This window comes from Pinus tabuliformis, chromosome 2_2, assembly GCF_031772625.1.
Source record: "Pinus tabuliformis cultivar Carrire ecotype Pingquan chromosome 2_2, CPIR1, whole genome shotgun sequence".
Taxonomy (NCBI): Eukaryota; Viridiplantae; Streptophyta; class Pinopsida; order Pinales; family Pinaceae; genus Pinus; species Pinus tabuliformis.
This window is the reverse complement of record NC_142300.1, coordinates 50,501,441-50,527,194: the sequence shown is the minus strand read 5'-3', so window position 1 is coordinate 50,527,194 and position 25,754 is coordinate 50,501,441. Positions and strand designations below refer to the sequence as shown.

The 25,754-nt window shown below is 39.2% G+C and overlaps 1 protein-coding gene across 9 annotated transcripts in view; it reads left to right on the top strand.

Annotated features, from left to right (window-relative positions):
* Nucleotides 1-25,754, top strand: part of LOC149191426 (alpha/beta-Hydrolases superfamily protein) — a 567,598-nt gene that overhangs the window by 28,724 nt on the left and 513,120 nt on the right. For 6 of the 9 annotated variants that reach the window (XM_089404268.1, XM_089404263.1, XM_089404265.1 and 3 more), the window contains exons 2-5: nucleotides 22,376-22,469; nucleotides 22,618-22,691; nucleotides 22,880-22,951; nucleotides 23,120-23,148. In XM_089404268.1, coding sequence (XP_089260394.1) covers nucleotides 22,402-22,469; nucleotides 22,618-22,691; nucleotides 22,880-22,951; nucleotides 23,120-23,148 — 243 coding nt within the window. In that variant the 5' untranslated portion in view covers nucleotides 22,376-22,401. Of the gene's footprint in view, nucleotides 1-22,347; nucleotides 22,470-22,617; nucleotides 22,692-22,879; nucleotides 22,952-23,119; nucleotides 23,149-25,754 lie in introns of all 9 variants that reach the window. The other 3 variants (XM_089404262.1, XM_089404267.1, XM_089404266.1) reach the window with 2 other exon arrangements.

Genomic DNA, 25,754 nt, shown 5'->3' with positions numbered 1-25,754 from the left:
CGCGATTAAATAAATCCTTATAAATGGAAGATTTGTTACAACCACATATTTTCCCTCTTTGATTCTATTTATTTGTCAAATCACTCAATAAATATGCCCACCATTATGTTAAATTAGCATACATAACCAATACTAGAAACCAATCAATTGCCATGAGAACATAAGGTGAGAATCAAATCTGTAAGTACACAAACTTTGGACACCTAATTACACTTCTTATATATACATATGAATAAACTTACAAATACATACCAACAACGTATCACAAACTAGTACAAGATCGTCCTTCAAGCTTATAACAATAGGACTATTCAATGCATCAAAAACCCTAGCTATAGCATTCACTATAAAAAACAATGTTGAAATTTGGTACCGGAGGACAGGTGGTTCCCTTAGGCTTTGATCTTTGGCCTAGAGAAAAGTGTCCAAAAGAATTTAATTTTTCTCCTAAAGTGATTTTATAATTTTATAAAGTTAAATCTAATTTAAAAGTGACTTTAAGTGATAAAGTTATTAAGTCTAATTTTAAAGTGACTTTTATAAAGTCAATGAAAAATTAGAAAGGAAAAGTGACTTTGGAAATAAATGACTAAGTGGGTCTTTATTAAAGTGGGGTGAATTAAAAAATAGAAAGTGAGATTTAAATGAACATTTAATCTCAACCATTGATCTAAATCTATTTCAGCCATTGGATTTAGAGATCACCCAAAAGTCACTTGGAGTTATATTAAAGGAGGAAAAGGTCATTCATTCTTTCATGAGCAGATTGGGAGAAGGAGAGCAAGAGAGCAAGAGAGATTTCTGAGCAGGGAGGAGAAGGAGACAGCAGCTTGGCACACATTCCAAGGCAGCAGTTGAGCAGATTTGTACAGCTGATTCAACACATAGTGAAAGGCATATTTTTGCACAAAAATCGAGGAGTAGTTTGCTGATTTTTCTGCACACAAAACGGAGGCCGTACAGCATTTATAGCTGTCCTGTTTGCTGTAATTTCCAGATTGTTGTGAGGCACGGGAAATGAGATAAGTTGTAAATTTGCTTGCTGATTTTTTGCTGAATAATTCTCACTGTAAAAAGGCAATTTTCAGAAATAAAGAAGAGCTCTCAAACTGGTTTTCCCCAAGAGTTGTAGGGGGTTTTTCCAGGGTCACGTTGACAAAAAATATCAGTGTTTTAATGGCTGTTTTTGATTGCTGATTTTTAATTCTGCAATTTTCAGCATTCTGAAAAATTTCCAGAATTTGTGTTTTTAGCAATATTTTTTTTTTTTAGTCTGTTAAATGTATGGTTATGGGAATGGGCATTTAACTACATGGGAGAAATAAGGAGAAACTGAAAACCGGGGTGGGAAAACAGAAATTTTTACATGGTATCAGAGCTTGAGTGCTGAAGGGCAGTTTGGGACAGCAAAAGGAAAAATTACAGTTGCTGATTTTTCACTCAGAAAATTCCAGCAAGCTGATTTTTCATAAACAACAGTTTTATCTTTACTACAGCAGTGCTATTTTTCAGTTTTAGGACAACAGGATGTCATTGGGATTGAGGGTGGAGGATAGGCTGGATGGGCATATAAATTACAGCGTTTGGAAGGAGAGAATGCAGAGTATCTTTGAGGAGGCAGAAGTCTGGGATATCATGGTGCATACCGCACAGAACCCTGTTGTTGTGCCCACTGATGTTACTCAGTTGGCTGAGTATAATAAAAAGAACAATAAGGGTAAGAGGCTGATTCTAGACGGAATCAAAGACCATTGCATTCCTCATGTGAGAGGAAAGAGCAATGCCCATGAGATGTGGACAACATTGTCCAATCTCTACCAGAGTACCAATGAGAACCGAAAGATGGTCCTGAAGGAGAAGCTGAAGAACATTAAGATGGGGAATGATAGTGCAGCTGGATATCTCACAAAGATTACCAATGTGAGAGATGAGTTGGCAGCGATTGGAGAGGCCATTCCACCCACTGAGTTGGTGCGGATTGCAGTGAATGGCCTCCCCCGTTCATGGTTGAACTTTGCTGATGGGGTTTGTGCATGTGAGACCCTTCCCACATGGGAGAGGTTTTGGGATGATTGTATTCAGACAGAGATCAGGAAAGGACAGCTTGGGGCAGCCAAGCCAGTTGAGCAGGATGAGGACGTAGCACTGGTGGCAGGAGGCAAGAAAGGCAAAGGGAAGAAGCAGGCTTCCACAAGCGGTGGTGGAGGCAAAGGCAAAGGTAAAGGTAAACAGGGTAACACACAGAAGGACTATTCCAAGGTGAAGTGTTGGAATTGTCAAAAGATGGGACACTATGCAGTTGTGTGTCCGGAGAAGAAGAAGAAGAAGGGGAAGAACCAGGACGTGGCAGCTTCAGCAGAGATTGAGAACTTTGCTGGTCGTTTTGACCGGGAGTTTGCGTTCACTACGTGTGAGTCCTCTAGTGCAGGATCACCTGCCACACAGGTTCAGAGGGAGCATGCTTTTCCCTCGATTAGCGGAGCATCTTCAGGTATCTGGTATGTGGACAGTGGGGCTTCACGTCATATGACAGGAGTCCGTGAGTACTTCTCAGAGCTTTCAGAGAGTGGCACTGATATTGAGGTAGTACTCGGTGATGACAGAGTTGTTAGAGCAGTCGGGGTGGGGACAGTGACATTTCAGAGGGAGTCCAAACCTCCCTTGAAGGTGTCAGAGGTTCTTTATGTGCCAGGGATGAGGAAGAACCTCATATTCGTCTCAGCTTTGGAGGACAGAGGATATGAGGTACTGTTCAGGGGAGGACAGGTGTTGATGTATCCTAGGGGCACTCCAGCTGATTCAGCTAGAGTGATAGGTGTACGCCATGCAAAGGTGTACAAGTTTGCATTCCAACCCCTTTTGGCATTGAGCAGTAGTACCGACAGCAGAGCTAGCAGTTCTGAGCTGTGTGAGATTTGGCACCGCAGGATGGGACATATGTATCATGGAGCCTTGAGGACATTGCGGGAGATCACTACAGGTGTGCCAGATTTCAGTACTGATCACTTTGATACTTGCAGAGGTTGTGCGATGGGCAAATTTGCCAAATCCCCTTTTCCCAGCAGTGACAGCAGAGCGACGGGGATACTTGATTTGATTCATTCCGATGTGAGCGGTCGGATGTCTCATGTTTCCTTGAGTGGATATGAGTACTATGTGTTATTCATTGATGATCACTCCAGGAGGACCTGGATTTATTTTTTGAAGACCAAGAGTGAGGTCTTCAAGTGGTTTCAGGAGTTCAGAGCTCTTGTGGAGACTCAGACAGGTCGAAAGATCAAGTCCTTGAGGTCGGACAATGGAGGAGAGTACACCCTTGGAGAGTTTGTTGACTATTGTGCGGAGGCAGGCATTAGGAGGGAGTTCACTGTTCCTTACAACCCCCAGCAGAACGGGGTTGCGGAGAGGAAGAATAGATCCATCATAGGGGCTGCCAAAGCCATGTTACATGATCAGGGGTTGCCATTGTTCTTGTGGGCAGAGGCCTGCAACACAGCTGTTTACTTGCAGAACAGGAGTCCGCATCGTGCCTTGGGGCACATGACTCCGGAGGAGGCTTTCTCTGGGAAGAAGCCTGATATTGGTCATCTTCATATCTTTGGATGCATTACATACTCCTATATACCCAAGGAGAAGAGGACCAAACTAGAGCCCACCGCAGAGAAGGGTATCTTTGTGGGCTACAGTGAGACCTCAAAGGCCTTTCGGATTTACATTCCTGCACAGAGGAGAGTTGTTGTCAGACGGGATGTGAAGTTCGAGGAGGACAGGGCCTTTAGGAGGTCACGGGAGTTAGAGTATCTGGATCAGCCAGACCCTCAGCAGCAGTTGAGTCAGTCGCAGGGATCCAGTGGGCAGGGATCAGGAGGATCCGGAGGTACATCTATGAGGATGTCAGGTCCATCAGTGAGCAGTGGCTCGCCGAGCCAGAGGGGTGGTGCTCCGGGCAGCATGCAGAGCAGTTCACAGAGCAGTTCACTAGGGAGTCCACTGATGGACAGTTCACACGGTACCTCAGCTTCTACAGGTTCAGGTGCAGGCAGGAGGACAGTAGACAGACAGTCAGGAGTTCAGGCTACTGATGATGATGATGAGGAGGAGTTTCATTCTCCGGTGGGAGAAGTGCGCTCAGGGAAGAGGAAGCCCAAGTGGCTTCAGGACACCTTGAGAGATGCCACATCTGTTGCTGAGCCGAAGAGGCCGGTCAGAGAGAGTAGACCACCTGAGAGGTTTTGTAGCTATATGGCGATGGTTACTAGCATCCTTGACTCTGAGCCTTCTAGCTATGAGGAGGCAGCTAACCAACAGGTTTGGAGAGAGGCCATGCAGGAGGAGTATTCTTCTATCATGAAGAATGATGTTTGGGAGGTGGTGCCGAGGCCTGAGGGCAAATCCGTGGTTACTTCCAGATGGCTTTACAAGGTAAAGCATGCTGCAGATGGCAGCATTGAGAAATTCAAAGCGAGGTTTGTGGCTAGAGGGTTCTCCCAGGTAGAGGGAGTTGATTATGAGGAGACCTTCGCTCCCGTGGCTCGATATACTTCGATCCGCTCCATTATATCGATAGCAGCAGAGATGGGTTGGAAGATCCACCAGATGGATGTGAAGACCGCATTTCTCAATGGCTTCATACATGAGGAGGTGTACATTGAGCAGCCACAGGGCTTTGAGGTGCATGGGAAGGAGTCCCATGTGTGCAGATTGAAGAAAGCCCTTTATGGCCTGAAGCAAGCTCCCAGAGCTTGGTACTCCAGGATAGATGCATACTTGCAGGGGATGGGTTTCACAAAGAGTGAGGCAGATCCGAACCTTTACTTTATTGTGATTGGTGAGGAGCCTCTCATTCTGGTGCTGTATGTGGATGACTTGATCATTACAGGTGCAGAGAGACTCATAGAGCACTGCAAGAGAGATCTTGCGGCGGAGTTTGAGATGAAGGACATCGGCCTGATGCATTACTTTTTGGGTTTGGAGGTGTGGCAGGAGGAGGGGCATTTCTTCTTGGGGCAGGGGAAGTATATTGTGGACATCCTTCGCAGATTCCACATGGAGGATTGTAGACCCATGTCGACACCGATGATCACCAACTGGAAGAAGCTTCATGCTTCGGATTTCGAGTTGGTGGATCCCACATTGTACAGGCAGCTGATTGGTTCCTTGATGTATTTGGTCAACATTAGACCAGATATCTGTTTTGCAGTCAACACGATGAGTCAGTTTATGTGTGAGCCTAGGAAGGTTCACTGGGTGGTTGCAAAACACATTTTGCGGTACTTGCAAGGGACAGTGGATTATGGTCTGGACTACAGGCAGGGAGATGGAGTGAGATTGGCAGGATACACTGATTCTGATTGGGCAGGTTGTGCTTCTGATAGGAAGAGCACTTCAGGGTGTTGTTTTGGGTTGGGTTCAGCAGTAGTGTCATGGTTCAGCCGGAAGCAGCAGTCAGTAGCACTGAGTTCAGCGGAAGCAAAGTATATGGCAGCCAGTCTAGCTAGTTGTGAGGCCATCTGGCTTCGCAAGATGTTGTTTGGCTTATTTTGTCAGCCGTTGAGACCTTCAGTGATTTATTGTGATAATCAGAGTTGCATTAAACTCACGAAGAATCCAGTATTTCATGACAGGTCAAAGCATATCGGGATCAGATACCATTTCATCAGAGACTATGTTCAGAAGGGAGTTGTGAAACTTGAGTATATTTCCACTGATGAGCAGGTTGCAGATATTCTTACCAAAGCCTTACCACGGGGCAAGCATGTCTACTTCAGAGACAAGATGGGTGTGGTGAGGAACACCTTCCTCGGTAAGAGGGAGTGTTGAAATTTGGTACCGGAGGACAGGTGGTTCCCTTAGGCTTTGATCTTTGGCCTAGGGAAAAGTGTCCAAAAGAATTTAATTTTTCTCCTAAAGTGACTTTATAATTTTATAAAGTTAAATCTAATTTAAAAGTGACTTTAAGTGATAAAGTTATTAAGTCTAATTTTAAAGTGACTTTTATAAAGTCAATGAAAAATTAGAAAGGAAAAGTGACTTTGGAAATAAATGACTAAGTGGGTCTTTATGAAAGTGGGGTGAATTAAAAAATAGAAAGTGAGATTTAAATGAGCATTTAATCTCAACCATTGATCTAAATCTATTTCAGCCATTGGATTTAGAGATCACCCAAAAGTCACTTGGATCACCCAAAAGTCACTTGGAGTTATATTAAAGGAGGAAAAGGTCATTCATTCTTTCATGAGCAGATTGAGAGAAAGAGAGCAAGAGAGCAAGAGAGATTTCTGAGCAGGGAGGAGAAGGAGACATCAGCTTGGCACACATTCCAAGGCAGTAGTTGAGCAGATTTGTACAGCTGATTCAGCACATAGCGAAAGGCAGATTTTTGCACAAAAATCGAGGAGCAGTTTGCTGATTTTTTTGCACACAAAACAGAGGCCGTACAGCATTTATTGCTGTTCTGTTTGCTGTAATTTCCAGATTGCTGTGAGGCACGAGAAAGGAGATAAGTTGTAAATTTGCTTGCTGATTTTTTGCTGAATAATTCTCACTGTAAAAAGGCAATTTTCAGAAATAAAGAAGAGCTCTCAAACTGGTTTTCCCCAAGAGTTGTAGGGGGTTTTTCCAGGGTCACGTTGACAAAAAATATCAGTGTTTTAATGTGTTTTAATGGCTGTTTTTGATTGCTGATTTTTAATTCTGCAATTTCCAGCATTCTGAAAAATTTCCAGAATTTGTGTTTTTAGCAATATTTATTTATTTATTTATTTTTTCAGTCTGTTAAATGTATGGTTATGGGAATGGGCATTTAACTACATGGGAGAAATAAGGAGAAACTGAAAACCGGGGTGGGAAAACAGAAATTTTTACAAACAAGCCCTAACCAACAACTATGGCCTAGCAAGACATCATACCAAGCTGCTCCTAGCAACTCCAAAGGCTCAGTAACAAGTTAGCATCAACAACAAGAAGTTCACCCTTGGTCTTGTTATCCACCAAATCAATTATTGAGGCTGAGTTTTAATTGCAAGGGTTCAAGTTCATTTCCTATGGGTCGAATAATTTGTTGTAGCCAAGGGCCGAATTAATTGAGAGGCTGAATTGAGATTTTTGAACAGGCCGAATTGCTGGAGAGGCCTAATTAATTTGTGAAGGCTGAGTTATTGCACCAGTTGAATTTACTTGTGGAGCAGACAAATTATTGTAGCAGCGGAATTTATTTGTGGAGATGCCGAGTTATTGTGGCAGTGGAATTTATTTGTGGAAAGGTCGAGTTTTTTTCATAGATATGGTACTAAATATTCCATATGAGGAATTTACATATTCTGTCTATTACATCAAAATTCGTCATGTCACTTGTGGGAATTGAACTTGGGTGGGCAGAATCCCATTCTTTCCTCCCAACTACCTGGGGTAACCCCAATTGATAGTTCAAAGGTCTGGTTATTGCAGTAGTTGAATTTATTTGTGGAAAGGTCGAGTTATTGCAACAACTAAATTTATTTGTGGAGACACCGAGTTATTGCAGCAATTGAATCTATTTGTGGAGAGTTCAAGTTATTGTAGCAACTGAATTCATTTGTTGATAGGCCGAGTTATTGCAACAATTGAATTTATATTTGAAGAGGTCGAGCTATTGCAGCAACTAAATTTATCTTGTGGAGGGGCCGAGTTAATACCTTTAGTCTAGTGCTTTGCTTAGCCATCTATTTAGCTCCATTTTGTTGTTTAGCAACTTACAGGTTCCAAACCCATTATATTTTACAGCCTAGAAATGAAATAACTTAGCATGTAATTTGTTGTGTGTTGTAGCATCCATCGTCATTTAAATTTCATTTTCAATTTTATCACAAAAAATAAAAAATCAAATATTATGTTCTAGAAACAAAATTAAAAGAGAATGTGAAAGTCTGAAAGTAGTGATTTGTTTTATATTATTGATGGCTTTTGAATCTGATATAAGGTGGGGCCTCGACCCATATGTTAAAGTTCGGGCGATATCTCAAGATTTAAGAAAGCGTGGGTTCGAGAAGCGGGTAAAGTGCTCTACAGGGGAGCAACGAGCACAAGTTATAACTCAAGCTCAACCCCGCAGTTGACCATGACGTCAAGGAGTTTGACCAAGATCTACGACCTGAGATTGCTGTGGGGGTTCAAGCTCGATGAACATCCCGCACACTCCCTACCCTCGCAGCCGGTCACCCCCATCGCTCCACTCCATCTCATCTCCTCCACGTCATCCGCCACCCTCATTCACCGTACCTCGTCACCTCATCTGCCACTCCATTAATCAGTTACATTAATTACAGGTTTTCCCCCTGTTTGAATATTATATGTATAAAGACAGGCAAAACCCCGTTGTATTAGTCTTTTGTTTTAGTACTAAGCGACCTTGCAACCAGTTCAACAAATCTGAGTCAGCAACCGTCCCGGCAACTGTCACCAGCAAACTGTCACCTACAGTCACCATGGCCAAACAAGTAAGTTCCTCATCAGTTATCCATACCCCATTAATGGATGTTGAACGAGATATTTCCGATACCCTCTGTACAATTAAACATCATTCACTATATCAAGAGGTCATTCTGAACCATAAGAAGTCTCCTATATTCATGGCAATGGTTAGGTCAGGTGTTCTAGCTGCTTTTGTCCCCAGAACACATTTATTTCCTGAATTTATTCAATGGCTAGCCTCAACAATGTACCCCAAGAAATGTTTTATAATGAATCAGTCAAGGGAGAGTGTTTTTCAAGTAACCTCACAGTTAATACACCAAGCTTTGAATTACCCTGTGTCTGGAACTTACACCACCTTTACTGAAGAATCCCTGATTTCTTATTATGATAACATGTCTCCTCAGGAGCTTTCTCATGTCACCTCTTTCTTGGCTCCTAAATCTGGTCAATTTTCCCTAGATGGTAATCTCTTCTCTTTAGAAATATTTGCAGTTGACATAAGACTTGTGTTGCAAGTAATTGCCAAGATTCTAGGGAAAGAAGACTCCAAGCAGGTGGATAAAGTTGTGCTAGGGTTTTTCTCTTTAATGATGAAGCCAGAGACAGTACTAGACATTCCAACATTCTGGGTAGATGTTATCAATACCCAATTTATGACTTTGCCTCTCACTGGTTCTTTCAAATTTCCTTCAGTCATTACTTATTTATTTCTATACCAGAATGCTGAACATTTTTCTGATTTGGGGCTAAATGTTGTTGATATCAATAAAAAGAAGCAGTCAATGGTATTCTGGACAGACCTGATAAGGGGTGATCTAGGAGATAGTGGTTTATTTGAGTTTACTTCTTTATTCCTTCCAGTGGCTTATAAAATTTTGAATGGAAGCCTACCCCCAACTTTCCTTCCTAAAGCTCAAGAGTGTCTTCAATTAAGTAAGGATGTGAGATGTGGAGATTGGTTCATCTTTGAAGAGCATGCAGAAATTAGGCTTTATGGAGCCTCTATCAAGCCTTACAATTTACCCAATTTTGTGCCAATGAGGCTTTTTGCCCTTGAATGTATGAGGCAGAGCTTAAATGTTGATCAAATTCATTTTGTTCCTATGAAGAAAGGCTTCTTCTTCAAGTTGCCTAAGGCAGTGGGACCCTTCATTGTAAACACCAGACAGGCTGCCCAGGAGGTTGAAAGATTGTTGAATGACATGTGTCTTTTATAGGGGGTTGAGTGGGCTTATGACCCTCACCAAATTATTTCAAAGAGAAGACTGGAGAATGGCTATTCAGCTTTTGTACATGAAAGTAGACCTGAAATAGAAAAATTGGCAAATGGAGGTTTGCAAAACACTCAGGGGACAGAGATTGAGACCCCTAGCATTACAGAAAAAGGGGTCAAGAGGGTTAGAGAGGAAGTTATTGATCTGGATGAGGAAGAATCTGAAGCAGCAAAAAGGACCAAGCTTCAGGATGCAATGTCTTCAGCACAACCCAGTTTGGTGATTCAGTTAGGAGAAACAGAAGGTGCCCCAACTTCCCCATCTTCCAGAGAACCTGTTCATGATCAGGTTCCTTTAATTCAAAGTATGTTTGCTCAGATAATTGAGAGAAATCAGAAGATGAAGTTAAATATGGAGGCTGAAGCTAAATCTCAAGTAACTCCTGAACAAACCAGATTGCTATCTGCCATGGATTTGGAGAAGAGCCAACTCAAAATTGCTTTTTCTCATCCTACTAAAATATCAGTGGGGTCTACTAGCAATTTCAAGACTGTGAATTTAACTGTTGACACTCACAAGCTTCCAATGCTTGACAAGATCAATTTGCATATGCAAACTGGGCAATTGATTGTAAATGATCTACATAAGACAAATGCAGCAGCTGTCAAGGCAGAAAAAATAAGGCGATTCAACAGTTAAAGTTGGAGAAAGCCAACTCCAGAGCTTTGAATGCTCAGGTGGATGAGCTAAAGAAGATTATCATCAAAATAGGTGTCAATCCTGATGACCAACCTGCTGTTAAGAAATTATTGCAATCTGCCAAATCAGAGATTGGGGCTTTGAAAAAGAAGTTGAATCTACCTGCAGGTGAGCATCCCATAGCTGCAGGGATAGCTGAAGTAGAAAATGAAAAGGAAAAGCTCCTACAGGATGTGTTGCAAAAGACTGAAGAAGTTTCTTTACTTAAAGAATCTTTGGACAAGCTGCAACGACAGGTGGACACTCATGTTTGTACAATAGTAATGCTAGCCAACACAGATGATCCAGCAACACAAGTTTTACAGTTGGGAATAGAGCTTAAAATGGCTGAGCATGATGTAAAGAAAGCCCAAAGAGAACTGGAAACAACTTGCAAGTTATTGAATTTGAGTGAAGAAGAAGCAAGAAGGGAGAAAGATAATGCAAAGAAGTACAGGGAAGATCTCTTGAGGGTTGAAGATGAAATCAAAAGGCTAAAGGAGAAAATGAAGGGCAATATGTCCTTAATTCAAGCCAGAGAAATCCTATGGGATGAAGTCATTGAGGTTATCAAGGGCATTTGGGAGTTTCTTGTGATTATATCAGAAGAGAAAACATTAGTTCGGGATATGGAAGAGGTGGTCATAAAAAATAAGCAAAAGGATCTAGATAGATCAAAGTTTGCAAAGAGGATGATAGATTTCATTAACTCTAAATCTACTACAGAATTGAAGGAACATGACATGCCAGACAGAACAACATGTGCAAGAGATTTTAACAGAATGATTGTCAGGAACATCTATAGGAATACTGCTGAGAAGAAGATAAATGAGATGAAGGAAGCAGTTTCAAAGTTTAACATCTTGTTTGATAAAAGGGTTAGGGCTGGACTTCCTTCTTGCTGGGATCTACAGGGAAACTTGTTGCCATGGAAAACATATGAGACTTTGTTGGTTGAGGAAAAAAGCAAAGTTGATAACACTCATGAAAAAACAACAATATTAAAATGAGCCACCATTGTGAACTACCTGAACAAAGATTTTAAGCTTCTCTGGTTGGTGAAGACTCTGTTCACTGACAAGCCTACTTATGGTAGGATTACAACTTGCAGAATAGCACTTGACAAATTAGAGGAAGCACCCAAGTCAAATGTACCATTATGGAGAAAGTGCAAGGAATGGATGATAGGGCAGACCAAAGATGCATCAGCAGGACCACCTACTCAAGCCACAGATTCAAATAGCGAGCAACAATCACCAATCATACTCTGATTTCTGTTACTTCTTGTTATCTTATTTTCTTGAGAAGAATGAGGTGTCTTTTACCCTCCAATGTAATATTCTGTAATGACTTTTACTTTAGACAGTTAGAAGGTAGTTAAGCAGTTTTGACAGTTTTGGTAGTTACCAATTGTCCCATGATGTATAAAAAGAGGCAAAATTATAGAAAAAAGGTCCGAATTTTGAAGAACCTGGAGACTATGCTATTGTATTTTTGATAAACTAATGATTAATGAAAGAATCAAGAGTTTTCCACACATTGTTGGGTATGATTTTGTAATTTCTTTGTTATGTGTCATCATGTGTCTTCCTTTCTTTAAGTATGGTAATGAAGCTGCAGGTCTTTGTTTACTTATGTGAATGAAGTTAAAATTCCTTAAAAGAGCGCTCCTATATTTAAAGTTCCTACTTCTACATTTCTTCTAAGTTACAGATAATAGTTTATGTGAAAAACAACATATTGTCTCTAACTTCTCAAAGCATTCTTCACTCAGCATTTATATTCAGCATCCTATGGCATTCTGAGACTTTCATATCACCTAAATATTAAGGGTTCAAAGTCAGGTCCTTCAGGCCCTTCACATGAGGATACATCATACAAATAAGTGACATGCATAAATAAAATTAATGTCTTAAGCACAATTTCTACATAGCCAGGAAATTGGTTTCTTAAGGGACAACATTAATTGGTGCCATTGCTGAGGACGAAATCAAGAACATTTTTCCCTGGGTTTTCAATATTTTCCTCTGGTTGTTCAGTGAGGAGGGAATATTTGGCTGTATTGAACAGAAAACAATAACTTTGGCTTCAAAGAGGCCTCATACGAGGTCAGATACCTCACAGCAAAAAGCTCAAGCCCTTTCAGACCCTGAGAGACTAGTTTCCAAGAGGGTTGGAAGGCCAAAAACTCCATTTACACCAAGTCCTACACTGTCTGCACCTGGCAGCAGTTCAACACATCTTTCATCCAAACATTCACCTTTTATTGACCAAGAGCTACCTTTTACATCCACTTCATTTCAAGAACCCAACTGTCAAGAACAGTCTTTAGAGTCTGTTTCTTTCTCAGTATTCAGAGATATATCTGCTATAGTTGTTCAACCTGAACCTATAACTACATTGCCACCTTTTCATACTCCATTTACTTCTCAGACAGGTTTTACATCTGCTGGCACTCAAGGTTCAGTAAGTTCAGGAGCAAACATGGCAGCACCTGCATTCTTGTTGAATAGGTATGCACCTATTCAGTTGCCACAACAGTTGAATCCAATGCCTCAAGAATACTTAAAAATTCTTCCTCGTTTCTCAGGGGAGGATGAACAAACAACAAAGAAGCATATAACAGTGTTTTGTAATTTTGCAGAAAACCTCAATGTTGAACACCTGGATGTTGTTTTAAGACTTTTTGTGCAATCCTTGGATGGTGAAGCAAGAAAGTGGTTTAAAGGGCTTCATAATAAATCTAGAGATGGAGCGTTAGTTCACCCAGAGATGGGGAGAGAAACAAGACCATGGGTATTCACTTATAGAGTTTAATGCTATTAAAAAGAAATCTGATGAAAGTGTTGTTGAGTTCATTAGAAGGTTCAATAAACTTTACAACAATCTTCCAGTGGAGATCAAGCCCCCTCCTACTGGTGCAAAAATAACTTTTGCAGGGGCATTTGAATCAGATTTTGGGTTCACATTGAGGGAGAGAAGATCCACAACCCTTGATCAAATCCAAACTGATGCTTTAGAAATAGAAGCAAATCTGGTGGCTGCAGGTAAAGCACCAGAGGCACAACCTACCCAAGATAAGGGAAAGGCTAAAGTGGAATCCTCTCAAAATCAAACATTAGAGGATATGAATAATGTGATTAAAAATTTGTCTAGTAAATTGATTAAATTGGAATTGGAGAGTAAGAATTCTCAGAGGCAAGTACAACAAAACAAAAACTTTAATCCTCAATATAGAAGACAACCTCTGCAAATTTTGCAGAAGGAGAGAAAAGACCAAGATCAGGTTCAAGCACCACTTTACTTAGAGGCAGATCCTGATGAAGTACCAGAGCATTCCAAGGATCATGATGATCATATTTCCACATTGTATGTAGGAGATGAAGATGAACTAGGTGTTGAGGGAGAAGAATATACTGAAACAGATGCCATTTATGATGAGAATGAAATTGATGAATATTGGAAGCAGTTTACTAATTTTATGCAGGCAAAATTACATAAGAAATATGACTTGAGATCAAGAAAAAGATCTAGAATTCAAGAAAATGAAGGTGAGCAGCAAGTTCCAGCTCCCCTACAAAAGGCGACTCCACAAGAACCACAACCTGCAAAACAATTAAATAAAGGAAAGCAACAACAAAATACAAATAACAAAACTCAAATACTTCAAGGTGAGTCTTCTCAAGATAAAAGTGATAAAATTCCTTTAGAAAAAATTGTTTCCATTCCACAAGAGATTTCAGTGATGAAGAAAAGTGAAGATGAAAATGAAAGGAATACTAAACAGGTCCATGTATTTAGTCTCACTAAAGAGTTAGAAAAAATCAGAATTCAGGTGCCCCTCACAGAGTTGGTCAAAACACCAGTTTATCAAAGAGAGATTGCTGAGTTTATCAACCTATCTCAGAATGTGAATATAAATGACACTGTGAATCTGCAAGAAGATAAACTAGTAGTGGTTTTTGGTCCACATGTGGAGGAGGTAGATTCTTCAACACCTCCTTTCTACATTTCTTTATTGATTCATGATTTCCTCTTGCATAATTGTATGTTTGATTCAGGAGCTTCACATAACCTTATGCCACTATCAGTAATGAAACAACTGAACCTACAAGTTACTAAACCTTATAGAGACCTTTATTCTTTTGATTCAAATAAAGTCAAGTGTCTCGGGGTCATTAAAGATATGGTGGTGTCATTAGCCCAGATCCCAGCTAGAAGCTTGGTAATGGATGTAGTGGTAGCAGATATCCCTGCTAGGTTTGGAATGTTGCTATCTAGGTCATGGGGGGCTAAATTGGGTGGTGTTCTGAAATTGGATTTTACTTATGCTATCATACCAATTTTTGGTGGAGAAGAAAGAAGGTTGTACAGAGAAACAAGATTTGTTAAAACAATCACAAAGAACGGAGCAAGTAATTCACCTGTGTATAGCCAAGAAAAAGATGACTTTTCTTGCTTCATGCTGCATGACAATGCAGAGTTGGCTGAAGATAACCAGAGGCAACTTACTTCAGCCTGTGTAAATACAGAGCTGCAAACAGAAGGGGTGTGGAAGTGCTTCTTTGATGGAGCCTATTCTAAAGAAGGAACAGGTGCTGGTTTCCTTTTAATTACACCTGGAGGTAATATGATCCCATTTTCTTTTAAATTGGAGTTCGAAGCAACTAATAATGTGGCAAAATATGAATCCTTGATCATTGCCCTTCAAACAACAAAACAAATGGGAGTCTAGTCAATTTCCATTTTTGGAGATTCAGAGCTGATTATAAAGCAAATAAAGAACCATTGTCAAACAAAACACCCTAGGCTCAGGGCATATAGAAATGAAGTGTGGGATTTAGTTGAGAATTTCTTTGAGGCTTTCAACATACAATTCATTCCAAGAGATGGGAACAGATTAGCAGACTCCTTGGCTATGGCTGCCAGTACTTTTAGGCCTCCTATAAATCCAAAGCTAAGATATGAGGTTGAAATGAGGCATAGGCCTTCTGTTTCGGATAATATAAAACACTGGCAGGTTTTTGAGGATGATCAGCAGATTAAGGAATTCTTGACTATGATTGAAGATTTTTAGGGCACTGAGATTGATCAAGATGGAGATGAAACAACAGAAGGTGCAGAAGTAAGTGGTTTTAAAAATTCCATAGTTAATAAAAAAATTATTCAATTGAAAGATAATATTCTGCCAAGGGGGCTTGTCCCTCTTGAAAGACTTTTTAACTCCAATGATGTAGCTGTTAGTTCAGAGAAAATTCCACAGGATGAGCTGATTCAAGATCACAATATTGGAACCCAGAACGAGCCCAAGTTAGTCAAATTATTTAATGGAGTTCCACTTAATTATAAGGAGAGATATATTGAGCTTTTCAGGAGTACACTGATGTTTTTGCTTGGTCCTATGAGGATCTCAAGACATATGATGTAAGCATTATTCAGCACAAGATTCCCTTGAAAGAAGGGATTAAACCATTTAAGTAGAAACTCAGGCAGATCAATCCTTTGCTTTTACCATTGATTGAGAAAGAAGTCAAGAAGCTTCTTGATGCCAAGATAATAGTTCCACTCCGATACTTTGACTGGGTGGCCAATTTAGTACCTGTAAGGAAGAAAAATGGAGAAATAAGGTTATGTGTGGATTTTAGAAATCTAAATAGGGCTTCCTTAAAAGATAACTATCCATTACCTAAAATGGATCATGTGCTGCAGAAGGTAACTGGATCATTCAGAATGTCAATGCTGGATGGGTTCTCTGGGTATAACCAGGTGGCTGTTGATAAAGAAGATCAGAAAAAGACTGCATTCACAACTCCTTGGGGAACCTTCATGTATGCTCGAATGCCTTTTGGGTTGATGAATGCAGGTGCAACATTTCAGAGGGCTATGGACATTGCATTTGTAGGTGATAAGTTTGTAGTGATATACTTGGATGACATCACTGTTTTCTCTAAGTCAGATGAGGAGCATCTGGACCATCTTAAAAAGACTTTTGAGAAATGTAGAAAATTTGGGCTTTCTTTGAATCCTAAGAAGTCTATTTTTGCTCTAGAAGAAGGCAAACTGCTGGGGCACATTGTTTCTAGAGATGGAGTGAAGATAGATCCAGCAAGGGTGCAAGTTGTGCAGAAAATACCCTTGCCCAGGAGTAAGAAAGACATTCAAAAATTTATGGGAAAAATAAATTTTCTAAGGAGGTTTGTGTCCAATTATGCTGAAATTGTAAAAGAGATTACCAATATGTTGAAGAAGGAAAATGAAGTACATTGGACCAAGGAAGCCAGAGAGTCATTCTCCAAGATCAAAGAAGCATTACAAGCAGCTCCAATTTTAATTAGCCCTGATTATCAAAATCCCTTTCAAATTTTTTCATTTGCATCACTTAATTCAATAGCTGCTGTTTTGTTACAGAAAAATGATGAAGGAAAAGAGCAGCCAGTTGCTTTCTTTAGCAAGATTCTCAGAGATGCTGAACTCAAGTACAATATCCTTGAAAAATAGGTATATGCTTTGGTAAAAGCCCTAAAGGCCTTCAGGACTTATGTGCTGCAGTCACAGATCATTGCTTATGTGCCAAACGCTGCAGTAAAGGATGTCTTAGTCCAGAGTGATGTGGAAGGCAAAAGAGGAAAATGGATAGCCAAGATCCAAGAGTATGATCTAGACATAAAGCCCACAAAGCTGGTGAAAGGGCAGGGACTGGCAAAGATGTTGATAGAGTCAAATTTTCAGGCATTGGGAATCAACTTGCTAACACCTGTAAATGAGGAAATAATTGAAGAAGGTGAAGAAAAATCAAACCTAGGTATGAAGATCCGATATAAATTTTTATGTTCAGAATGGTACAAGCACATAGTTCATTATTTATGTTTTCTCTCTTGTCCCCAATCATTGGATAGAACAAGATATAGAGCATTAAAAATCAAAGCACAACCATATGTGATTGTAGAGGGCAGATTGTATTGGAAGGATCCTGTGGGAATTTTATTGTTATGTTTAACAGAAGATGAATCTACAGAGACCATTAAAGATTATCATGAGAAGTTATGTGGTGGACATTATAGTTGGAAAGCTACTGCACACAAAATCCTCTAGGCAGGATTTTATTGGCCCACCCTATTTGGTGATATATATAAGTTTGTCAGAAGCTGTCAGAAGTGTCAACTTTTTGCTGAGAAGAAGAGGTTAGCTCCTTTGCCATTGATCCCAGTCTTCATAGAAGAACCATTTAGACAATGGGGACTAGACTTTGTTGGAGAAATTAACCCACCTTCAAGTGGACAACACAAGTGGGTTCTCACAGCTACTGATTATTTCACCAAGTGGGTAGAAGCTATACCTACCAAAAGGCAAATGACCAGGTGGTGATGAAGTTTTTAGAGGAAAATATTTTCAGCAGATTTGGATGCCCTGTCAAAATCATAACTGACAATGCTCAAGTGTTCAGTTCAATTAAGTTTGTTGCTTTTTGTCAGAAGTATAATGTCATTTTATCTCATTCAACAACTTATCATCCACAGGGAAATGGATTGGCTAAATCCACTAATAAAACATTGATGAAAATTCTTAAGAAAACTATTGTAGAGAATCAGAAAGACTGGGATTCGAAATTAAAGTTTGCTCTATGGGCTGTCCGAGTGACTACAAAAAGGTCTACAGGCAAATCACCTTTTGAGTTGGTGTATGGAACTCAAGCTCTGTTCCCTAGTCAGCTTGTGAAGCCTGTGATTGCAATGATTCAGGAGGCAAAAGAAGAGCCCAATGCTCTAATAAGAAGGATGCATAAGGTAGTGGAGTTGAGTGAAAGCAGGGATAAGGTAAGAGATAATTTGATTATGTATCAATAAAAAATGAAGGGGATTTTTGACAGAAAAGCCAAAGAAATTGATTTTAAAGTTGGAGACCTGGTATTAAGGTGGGATACTAGAAGAGAAGATAAGGGCAAACATGGGAAGTTTGATCCTCTTTGGTATGGCCCATTCAGGATCATAGAAGCAAGGGAAAATAATACATTCTTCCTGGAGAATCTTGATGGTGAAACTTTACAGTTGCCTGTCAATGGGCAGTACCTCAAACATTATTTCCAATTCTGAAGCACAAGCATCCTGTCATTGTAGATACCGGAGTGAATTCATTGTACAAATTCCATAGAATTAAAATTGGCTAAGCAATATATGACTCCATGCCCGAGGTGAAGGCACTGATCTGCGGTTCTTAGTGCTTCTATGGCAAAAGCACTATCCCCAGGTGGAGCCAGATGTTGTAGCATCCATCGTCATTTAAATTTCATTTTCAATTTTATCACAAAAAATAAAAAATCAAATATTATGTTCTAGAAACAAAATTAAAAGAGAATGTGAAAGTCTGAAAGTAGTGATTTGTTTTATATTATTGATGGCTTTCGAATTTGATATAAGGTGGGGCCCTGACCCATATGTTAAAGTTATGGTGGTATCTCAAGATTTAAGAAAGTGTGGGTTTGAGAAGCGGGTAAAGTGCTCTGCGGGGGAGCAACGAGCACGAGTTATAACTCAAGCTCAACCCCCGCAGTTGACCATGACGTCAAGGCATTTGACCGAGATCTACAGCCTGAGATTGCTGCGGGGATTCAAGCCCGATGAACATTTTGCACACTCCCTACCCCTGCAGTGGGCCACCCCCATCACTCCACTCCATCTCATCTCCTCCACATCATCCGCCACCCTCATTCAGTGTACCTCGTCACCTCATTTGCCACTCCATTAATTAGTTACATTAATTACAGGTTTCTCCCCCTGTTTGAATATTATATGTATAAAGACAGGCAAAACCCTGTTGTATTAGTCTTTTGTTTTAGTACTAAGCGACCTTGCAGCCGGTTCAGCAAATTTGAGTCAGCAATTGTCCCGACAACTGTCACCAGCAAACTGTCACCTACAGTCACCATGGCCAAACAAGTAAGTTCGTCATCAGTTATCCATACCCCATTAATGGATGTTGAACGAGATATTTCCGATACCCTCTGTACAATTAAACATCATTCACTATATCAAGAGGTCATTCTGAACCATAAGAAGTCTCCTATATTCATGGCAATGGTTAGGTCAAGTGTTCTAGCTGCTTTTGTCCCCAAAACACATTTGTTTCCTGAATTTATTCAATGGCTAGCCTCAACAATGTACCCCAAGAAATGTTTTGTAATGAATCAGTCAGGGGAGAGTGTTTTTCAAGTAACCTCACAGTTAATACACCAAGCTTTGAATATATATCCCTTACTAGGGGATATATGCTCAGCAAAGTTGAGTAATGCTGAGCAAGGTAGCTACTTACATCCTGGAGATGAATCAACTTAAATTGCAGGTGTTAAACGCTTGTCTGAGTGAGAAAGAGCGGAAGATAAAGGTGGAACTTCATGATATGGATAACTCTTATTGAGAGTATCAGGTGGTGGATGGGATGCATAATCATATTGCCTTCTTTAGTGCATCAACTTTTCATTGCATTACGAGTTGGTGTTTTAGGTTGGTGAAATCTTCCCCTGAACATCACTTTAGTTCAACCATGTAGCAACCGATAAGTCAGAGATTGTATCATAGGGAAATCAGTGGACTAGGTTGATGCATTATGGATCAAAGGCCATTACAGAAGCCTTCTCCAAATTTGGATAGATGGAACATGTGACAGCAAGTGGCAACGCTCAGGTCCTTTAAATAACATCATTACTAACTTGTTATTTTCACAGGTATTCAAAGTTGTTTTTGGCACAACACTCAGGTTAGCCTATAGATATTCAATATACAACAACATGATTAAGCACGGGGGTGTGACTTCAGAGACAAGGATCTTGCTTATCACAGGTTTTGATCTTCCATCATGTGAATTCAAGGTGGTAGCTGGGATCTGGAGCAACCTTACGCTGGTTCTATTCTGCAGGATGTTGTGGGAGATGCTATGTATTTGGAACATGAGGAGCTGTCCTATTCAACTTCACCAGGAATTTTTACGAAGGTCAATTCACATTTTAGTGGATTTCTTCGAGGTCTGGTAGAATGTGGTATTATTATGGGGTTCCTCTGGGTTGAAATGGTACAACAGTTACATGTCAAAACATTCTACATACATGTTTTGGATCCTGGAATTGGTATGCAGGTTCTGGAGTGCATGAGGACAAACAATTTTGGGAAGGGAGGGTTGTAATGTCCCTTCTTCAAATGGTCACTGACCCAATAGCCTATTTCATTCTCATAGGTTATAGGGAGGGAGGGGGATCAATTAATCTAATTGTTTGGCTATCATTTAGGTGAAAAGAGCAACATTTTGAAGTGGCAATGAATAATTAAATAAAAAGGGTGCTATTAAGTGACTTCGGGAAAAATAATAAAAGCTTTAAAGTCACTTTATTAAAAAAAGGGAGAAAAGGTGACCCATGGTAGTTTGATAGCCCATGACAAAAAAATGAAGGCTGGAGCTCACTCTTAGGCATGAATTGGTTGTTGTTTTTGATAATTGATTTGAGAGCTCTTGGAGCTTTGTGTAAGGGTGTGAAACCCTCGTGGAGATTGGTTTCGGTGGTGTAACCATACACCCTAACTGATCAAGATTGGTTTCGATGGTGAAACTATCCATCCTAGCCAGTCAATAAGGAGGGATCATCCAGATTCCTCATAGGTGCTCAAGTGGAGAATTTTTTTTGCAGGGGATTATGGGAGACAAAGGAGAAGTGCTTCATCATTTCAACATCTCTCATTCTCTTTGTTCCGAATTAGTATAGGGAGGCCGAGTTGATTCAGATACCAAATATAATTGAAGAGGTTGAATTCACCAGAAGGGGCTGAGTTTATTTGTAGAAGCCAAATTTATTTTATTGGGGCAAATTTATCTTGCTGGGCTGAATCTCTCTTGTTGGACCAAATTTATCTTGTTGGGCCGAATTTATCTCGCTAGGTTGAATTTCTCTTGCTGGGCCAAATATCTCTTGCTGGGTCAAATTTATCATGCTGGGCTAATTATTAAGGCCAAGTTTTTATTGCAGGGGTTCAAGTTCGTTTCCTCGGGGTCAAATTATTTGCTGTAGCCAAGGGTATAATTAATTGAGAGGCTGAATTGATATTTTTGAACAGGCTGATTGCTGGAGTGGCCTAATTAATTTGTAAAGGCCGAGTTATTGTAGCAGCTGAATTTATTTGTGGGGAGGCAGATTTATTGCAGTAGTTGAATTTATTTGTGGAGAGGCTGAGTTTTTTGCAGCAGCTGAATTTATTTGTGGAGAGGCCGAGTTTTTGCAGTAGCTGAATTCATTTGTGGAGAGACCGAGTTATTGCAATAACTGAATTCATTTGTGGAGAGGCCGAGTTATTGCAGTAGCTGAATTTATCTTGTGGAGGGGTCGAGTTAACACCTTCAATGTAGTGCTTTGCTTAGCCATCTATTCAACTCCATTTTGCCATAGTATCTTACAGGTTCCAAACACATTATATTTTGCAGCCAAGAAAGGAAATAACTTAGTATGTAATTTGCTGTTAATGAAAAATAAATATTGGTTGAGTTATCTGGAGTTTTATTGTGCTATTTGTAAATGAGGTTTTCATATTTATTTGCATGTTAAATGTTTGAAGAAATGTCTCTACCATAGTAGTCCTCTTTGTTTGCATACAATATGTTTGACGAAATGTTTCACATAAAGTGTATTAAAATGCTTCAAAGCGTGTTTTTAATAATTATTGGCTGATACTAGTAAGGGACATTACAGTGGTATCAGTTGGCTGATACTAGTAAAGGGACATTACATACAATGATTCTTACAAATATTCCAATCATTCAAATTTATTAACTAGTATTAGCTTTGGGTATGGTGCCGGTTCATAAGTCCTTGTTTGTCACATGTACTATTCCATTTGTTTGACTTTAGTGAAGGTTATAGAGGTATCTTCAGTGGTGAACATTTTTGATAGATTGTATTAATCAACAGTGATGGCTGTGCATTGTCCATAGCAAAGGTTTTCTGAAAGCTGCTGCTGATCAGATGGAGAAAGTGTTGGAAACAGATAGAAATAATCTGCATGCCAATATGCGTTTGCATAACGTTTATGGGTATGGAAATTGTTTTCTTTATAATATTGGATTTTGTATCAGTATCGACATTCATTTGTTAGGTTCGAAATTTAGCTTTTACTAAAATGCATTAGGCCTTCACTCGTATCTTCAATTCCATGGTGTTATATCAAGACTGTATATGCAGGCATGTGGCTGAGATACTCGAGTTTCGTGCAGAAAAACCATCCCTTCAAGTTTTATTCATTCCAGGAAATCCAGGTTTTGTTTCCCCCTTTCTTGTTGTAGCATATTTGTGCAATGCATTGCTGGACTAGAAAGACAGAAGTTAGTTCAGTTTCTGTGATAACTGCAATAATGTTAATGCATTTTACAGTTTTATGAAAGGTGATCTCTGCTTGGATTTTTGAAATGCTTTTTTGGATAATATTGCATGTATTTCTATTCAGGAATTGTCTCTTTCTACAAAGACTATGTAGAAGCTGTGTATGAATTGCTTGATAGAAAGGCTACTGTAACGGGTAAGGTTTATAATTAATTGAAATTTCTTTTCTTGAGTTATTCGTTGCGGTATGTTCTAGACAACTGTTAACTTCTAGTTGCTATTGAGGGGGGGAAGTGACCAGATTCATTGACATTATCATTGACTATGTTCTGTCTTATGTTGATTTTTTATGCGGTCAATGAAGCAATTGGACACATAGCTCACACGTCAGAGGTTAGTAGTTTGAAATTTCAATGTCATAGTTTTTGGAAATTAAAGGATTATCATTTTACATTTGAATATTTCATCTTTCTGTCTGGTAATTGGGTATGTATCTATTTTTGTAACCTGTTACATAGAGCTTCAGAATATCCAATGTTCAGTCCATTCATAGAATGACTTGAATGATTCATAAGAATGCTTCATTCGTTGCATTTTAAATTTTTTGATGATGGATGCTTGAGGCTCCTTTTGTTAGGAATGTGAAAGGTTTGTGGCATTATTTTGGATCCTTTTTTTGCTTTAAATAAGCAACTATCTCTAAGCTTTGAATGCTATTTTTTTGGAGGAACTGTGTTACAGGCCAGGGTAAAGAGCAGCAAATTATTGAAAAACTAAAAGATTGATCACAGAAATATTATTTTCCATCCCTGAATCATGTTGGTATGGGAACATCATGCAAGTGGAGTATGGGTAAACTTTAAAGCCTCTACAAGCACTTCAATGAGTAGAAATATCATGCAGAGGGCTCATGTAGGTCAGTTTAAATTTTTAATACAACTTAGGTTAGCTCACATCTAATCATAATCCTAGTTTTACTGTAAGTAGATTTTAGAAGTTCAAGGTACTTCATACCATTATTAATAAATTTGGAGATCATTTTATCGAGTACAATATAGTGAAGTACATATTCAATAATAGTCACTATGTGACTTCGGAATTTAGGAAAAACATCCTGCATGGGACTCATATAGTTAATTTTTCAAGGGCAATGCTAGAACAATTTTCTTATAAAGATAAAACAGTCATTATTAATTCATCATGAAGCAGTAATAAGAAAATTCATTCATGAGCATGAAAGAGCATAAGGAAAATCACAGTAGAAACACCAAGAATGTTGAGAAATCTAGGGTATTGAGATTAAGTGATTTCTCTTAGTTAGATAACTGCTTGTGAATGCTTTTTACTTCTTGATTAGGATCTTCTTTTACTTCTGTTATTATAATGTTATTCTTCATCAAACAGCTACCAAGAATAAACCATAAAGAGACAAGAGACAGAATATAGGCTATCAGCCAAGGCCAAAACCTCTCACTTTTGAGAGTAAAACCCGAACAAATTCTTCTTCTTATAGAGATTCCAATTGACGAATACCAAGACCAAGGCCCTTGACCTATTTGCCACTCCAAGACCAAGACACAAACAATCCTTTTGCTCCTTTCTTCTTCTCGGCTACTCTTCAACTTCGGCTTCCTTCTGCTTCAGACCTGTACCTTATTTCAGCCTCCTTGGAAACCCTAGTTGCAGCACTTGTGAGAGAGATCAATCCCTTAATCTTCTTCGCTTGGACTGTATAGGTATCTTCTCCAACTTGGCTTGCTGATTTGACTTCACAAGTAATCTTGCAGACCTTGGTTCTTCTCGGTTTCTTTCTGCAACATATGCTGCCTTCTTTCTTCGTACGTGTGACAAGAAATGGCCCTAAAACAGTCCCAAAACACTCCAAAAGACTTCGCTGTTCCTTTTCCTTACTTCGCTGGTTGTAGGACCATCTTCGTTGACCTTTTTCGCACTTCTGTTTCAGACCTATGCTTCACTGAAATTCTGTCTTCAAATGAAATCTGCACAACCCTATTTGTAGTTGTTGGAGTCTGTAATAAGCTAACTTGAAGAGGGTGAACTGACATGACTCTTTGTGTGGATTATTTACTCCATCTTGTAGCCGACTTGAAGGAGAGGTCCTGTGCTTGTCTTGGAGGGCTTTCATACGTATTTAATGACTCATACAAATGTATAACATGCCTAAGAAGGGTCCTTCATACATGACATAGACTCAAATTGACTTTTATGACTAGATGACAAATCCTAAAGGCTCACAATGGGAGCCAACACTAAAAATAAAATTCCTTGCTCATGAAACTTGTAATGGCCATCTCAAATTATTATATGCAGCATAGGAATATTAGCATGCATACAAGGCATGCATACAAGGCATGCATATGATAGTTACATATGCATGCATCGCATGAACTGCGCTAGTATACATATTAACTTACTATGAAAATTGTCAAGAAAAGATAAACGAATTAATTATTGAAAGTTCTAAGTGAATACCTAACTCACATAAATATTAAATATATTGAGTGAGGTACTTAATGTATGTACCACCATTATAATATATATAACTATACAAGATAAAAGGGAAAGACAATGTATTGCACAAAATAAAAGGGAATATATATTATGAATTATATTAACTAAATAAGAACTATAACATAATATTATATTAATAATTGTTAATTACTAAGTATAAAAATGAAATTATATATTTTGTGTTAATTATAATATAAAGAAATTTAAGGAAATATAGTAAATATAACTATGTCAACCAAAAAGGAACCAAATAAATATAATCAAGGGACTAGGACATAAAAGTTGAAATAAACTATGACCTTTTAAATAAAACCTACGAATTAAACCTATCAACTAAGCATATCATTTAAAGGTGAATAACCTACTCAATCAAATCTTACCAAATCAAATAAGGTTAAAGTGGATAGAAAAGCATGCTGAGTTCCATGTAACAGGACACAGAGACAATGAGACAGTGAAAGGGAAGA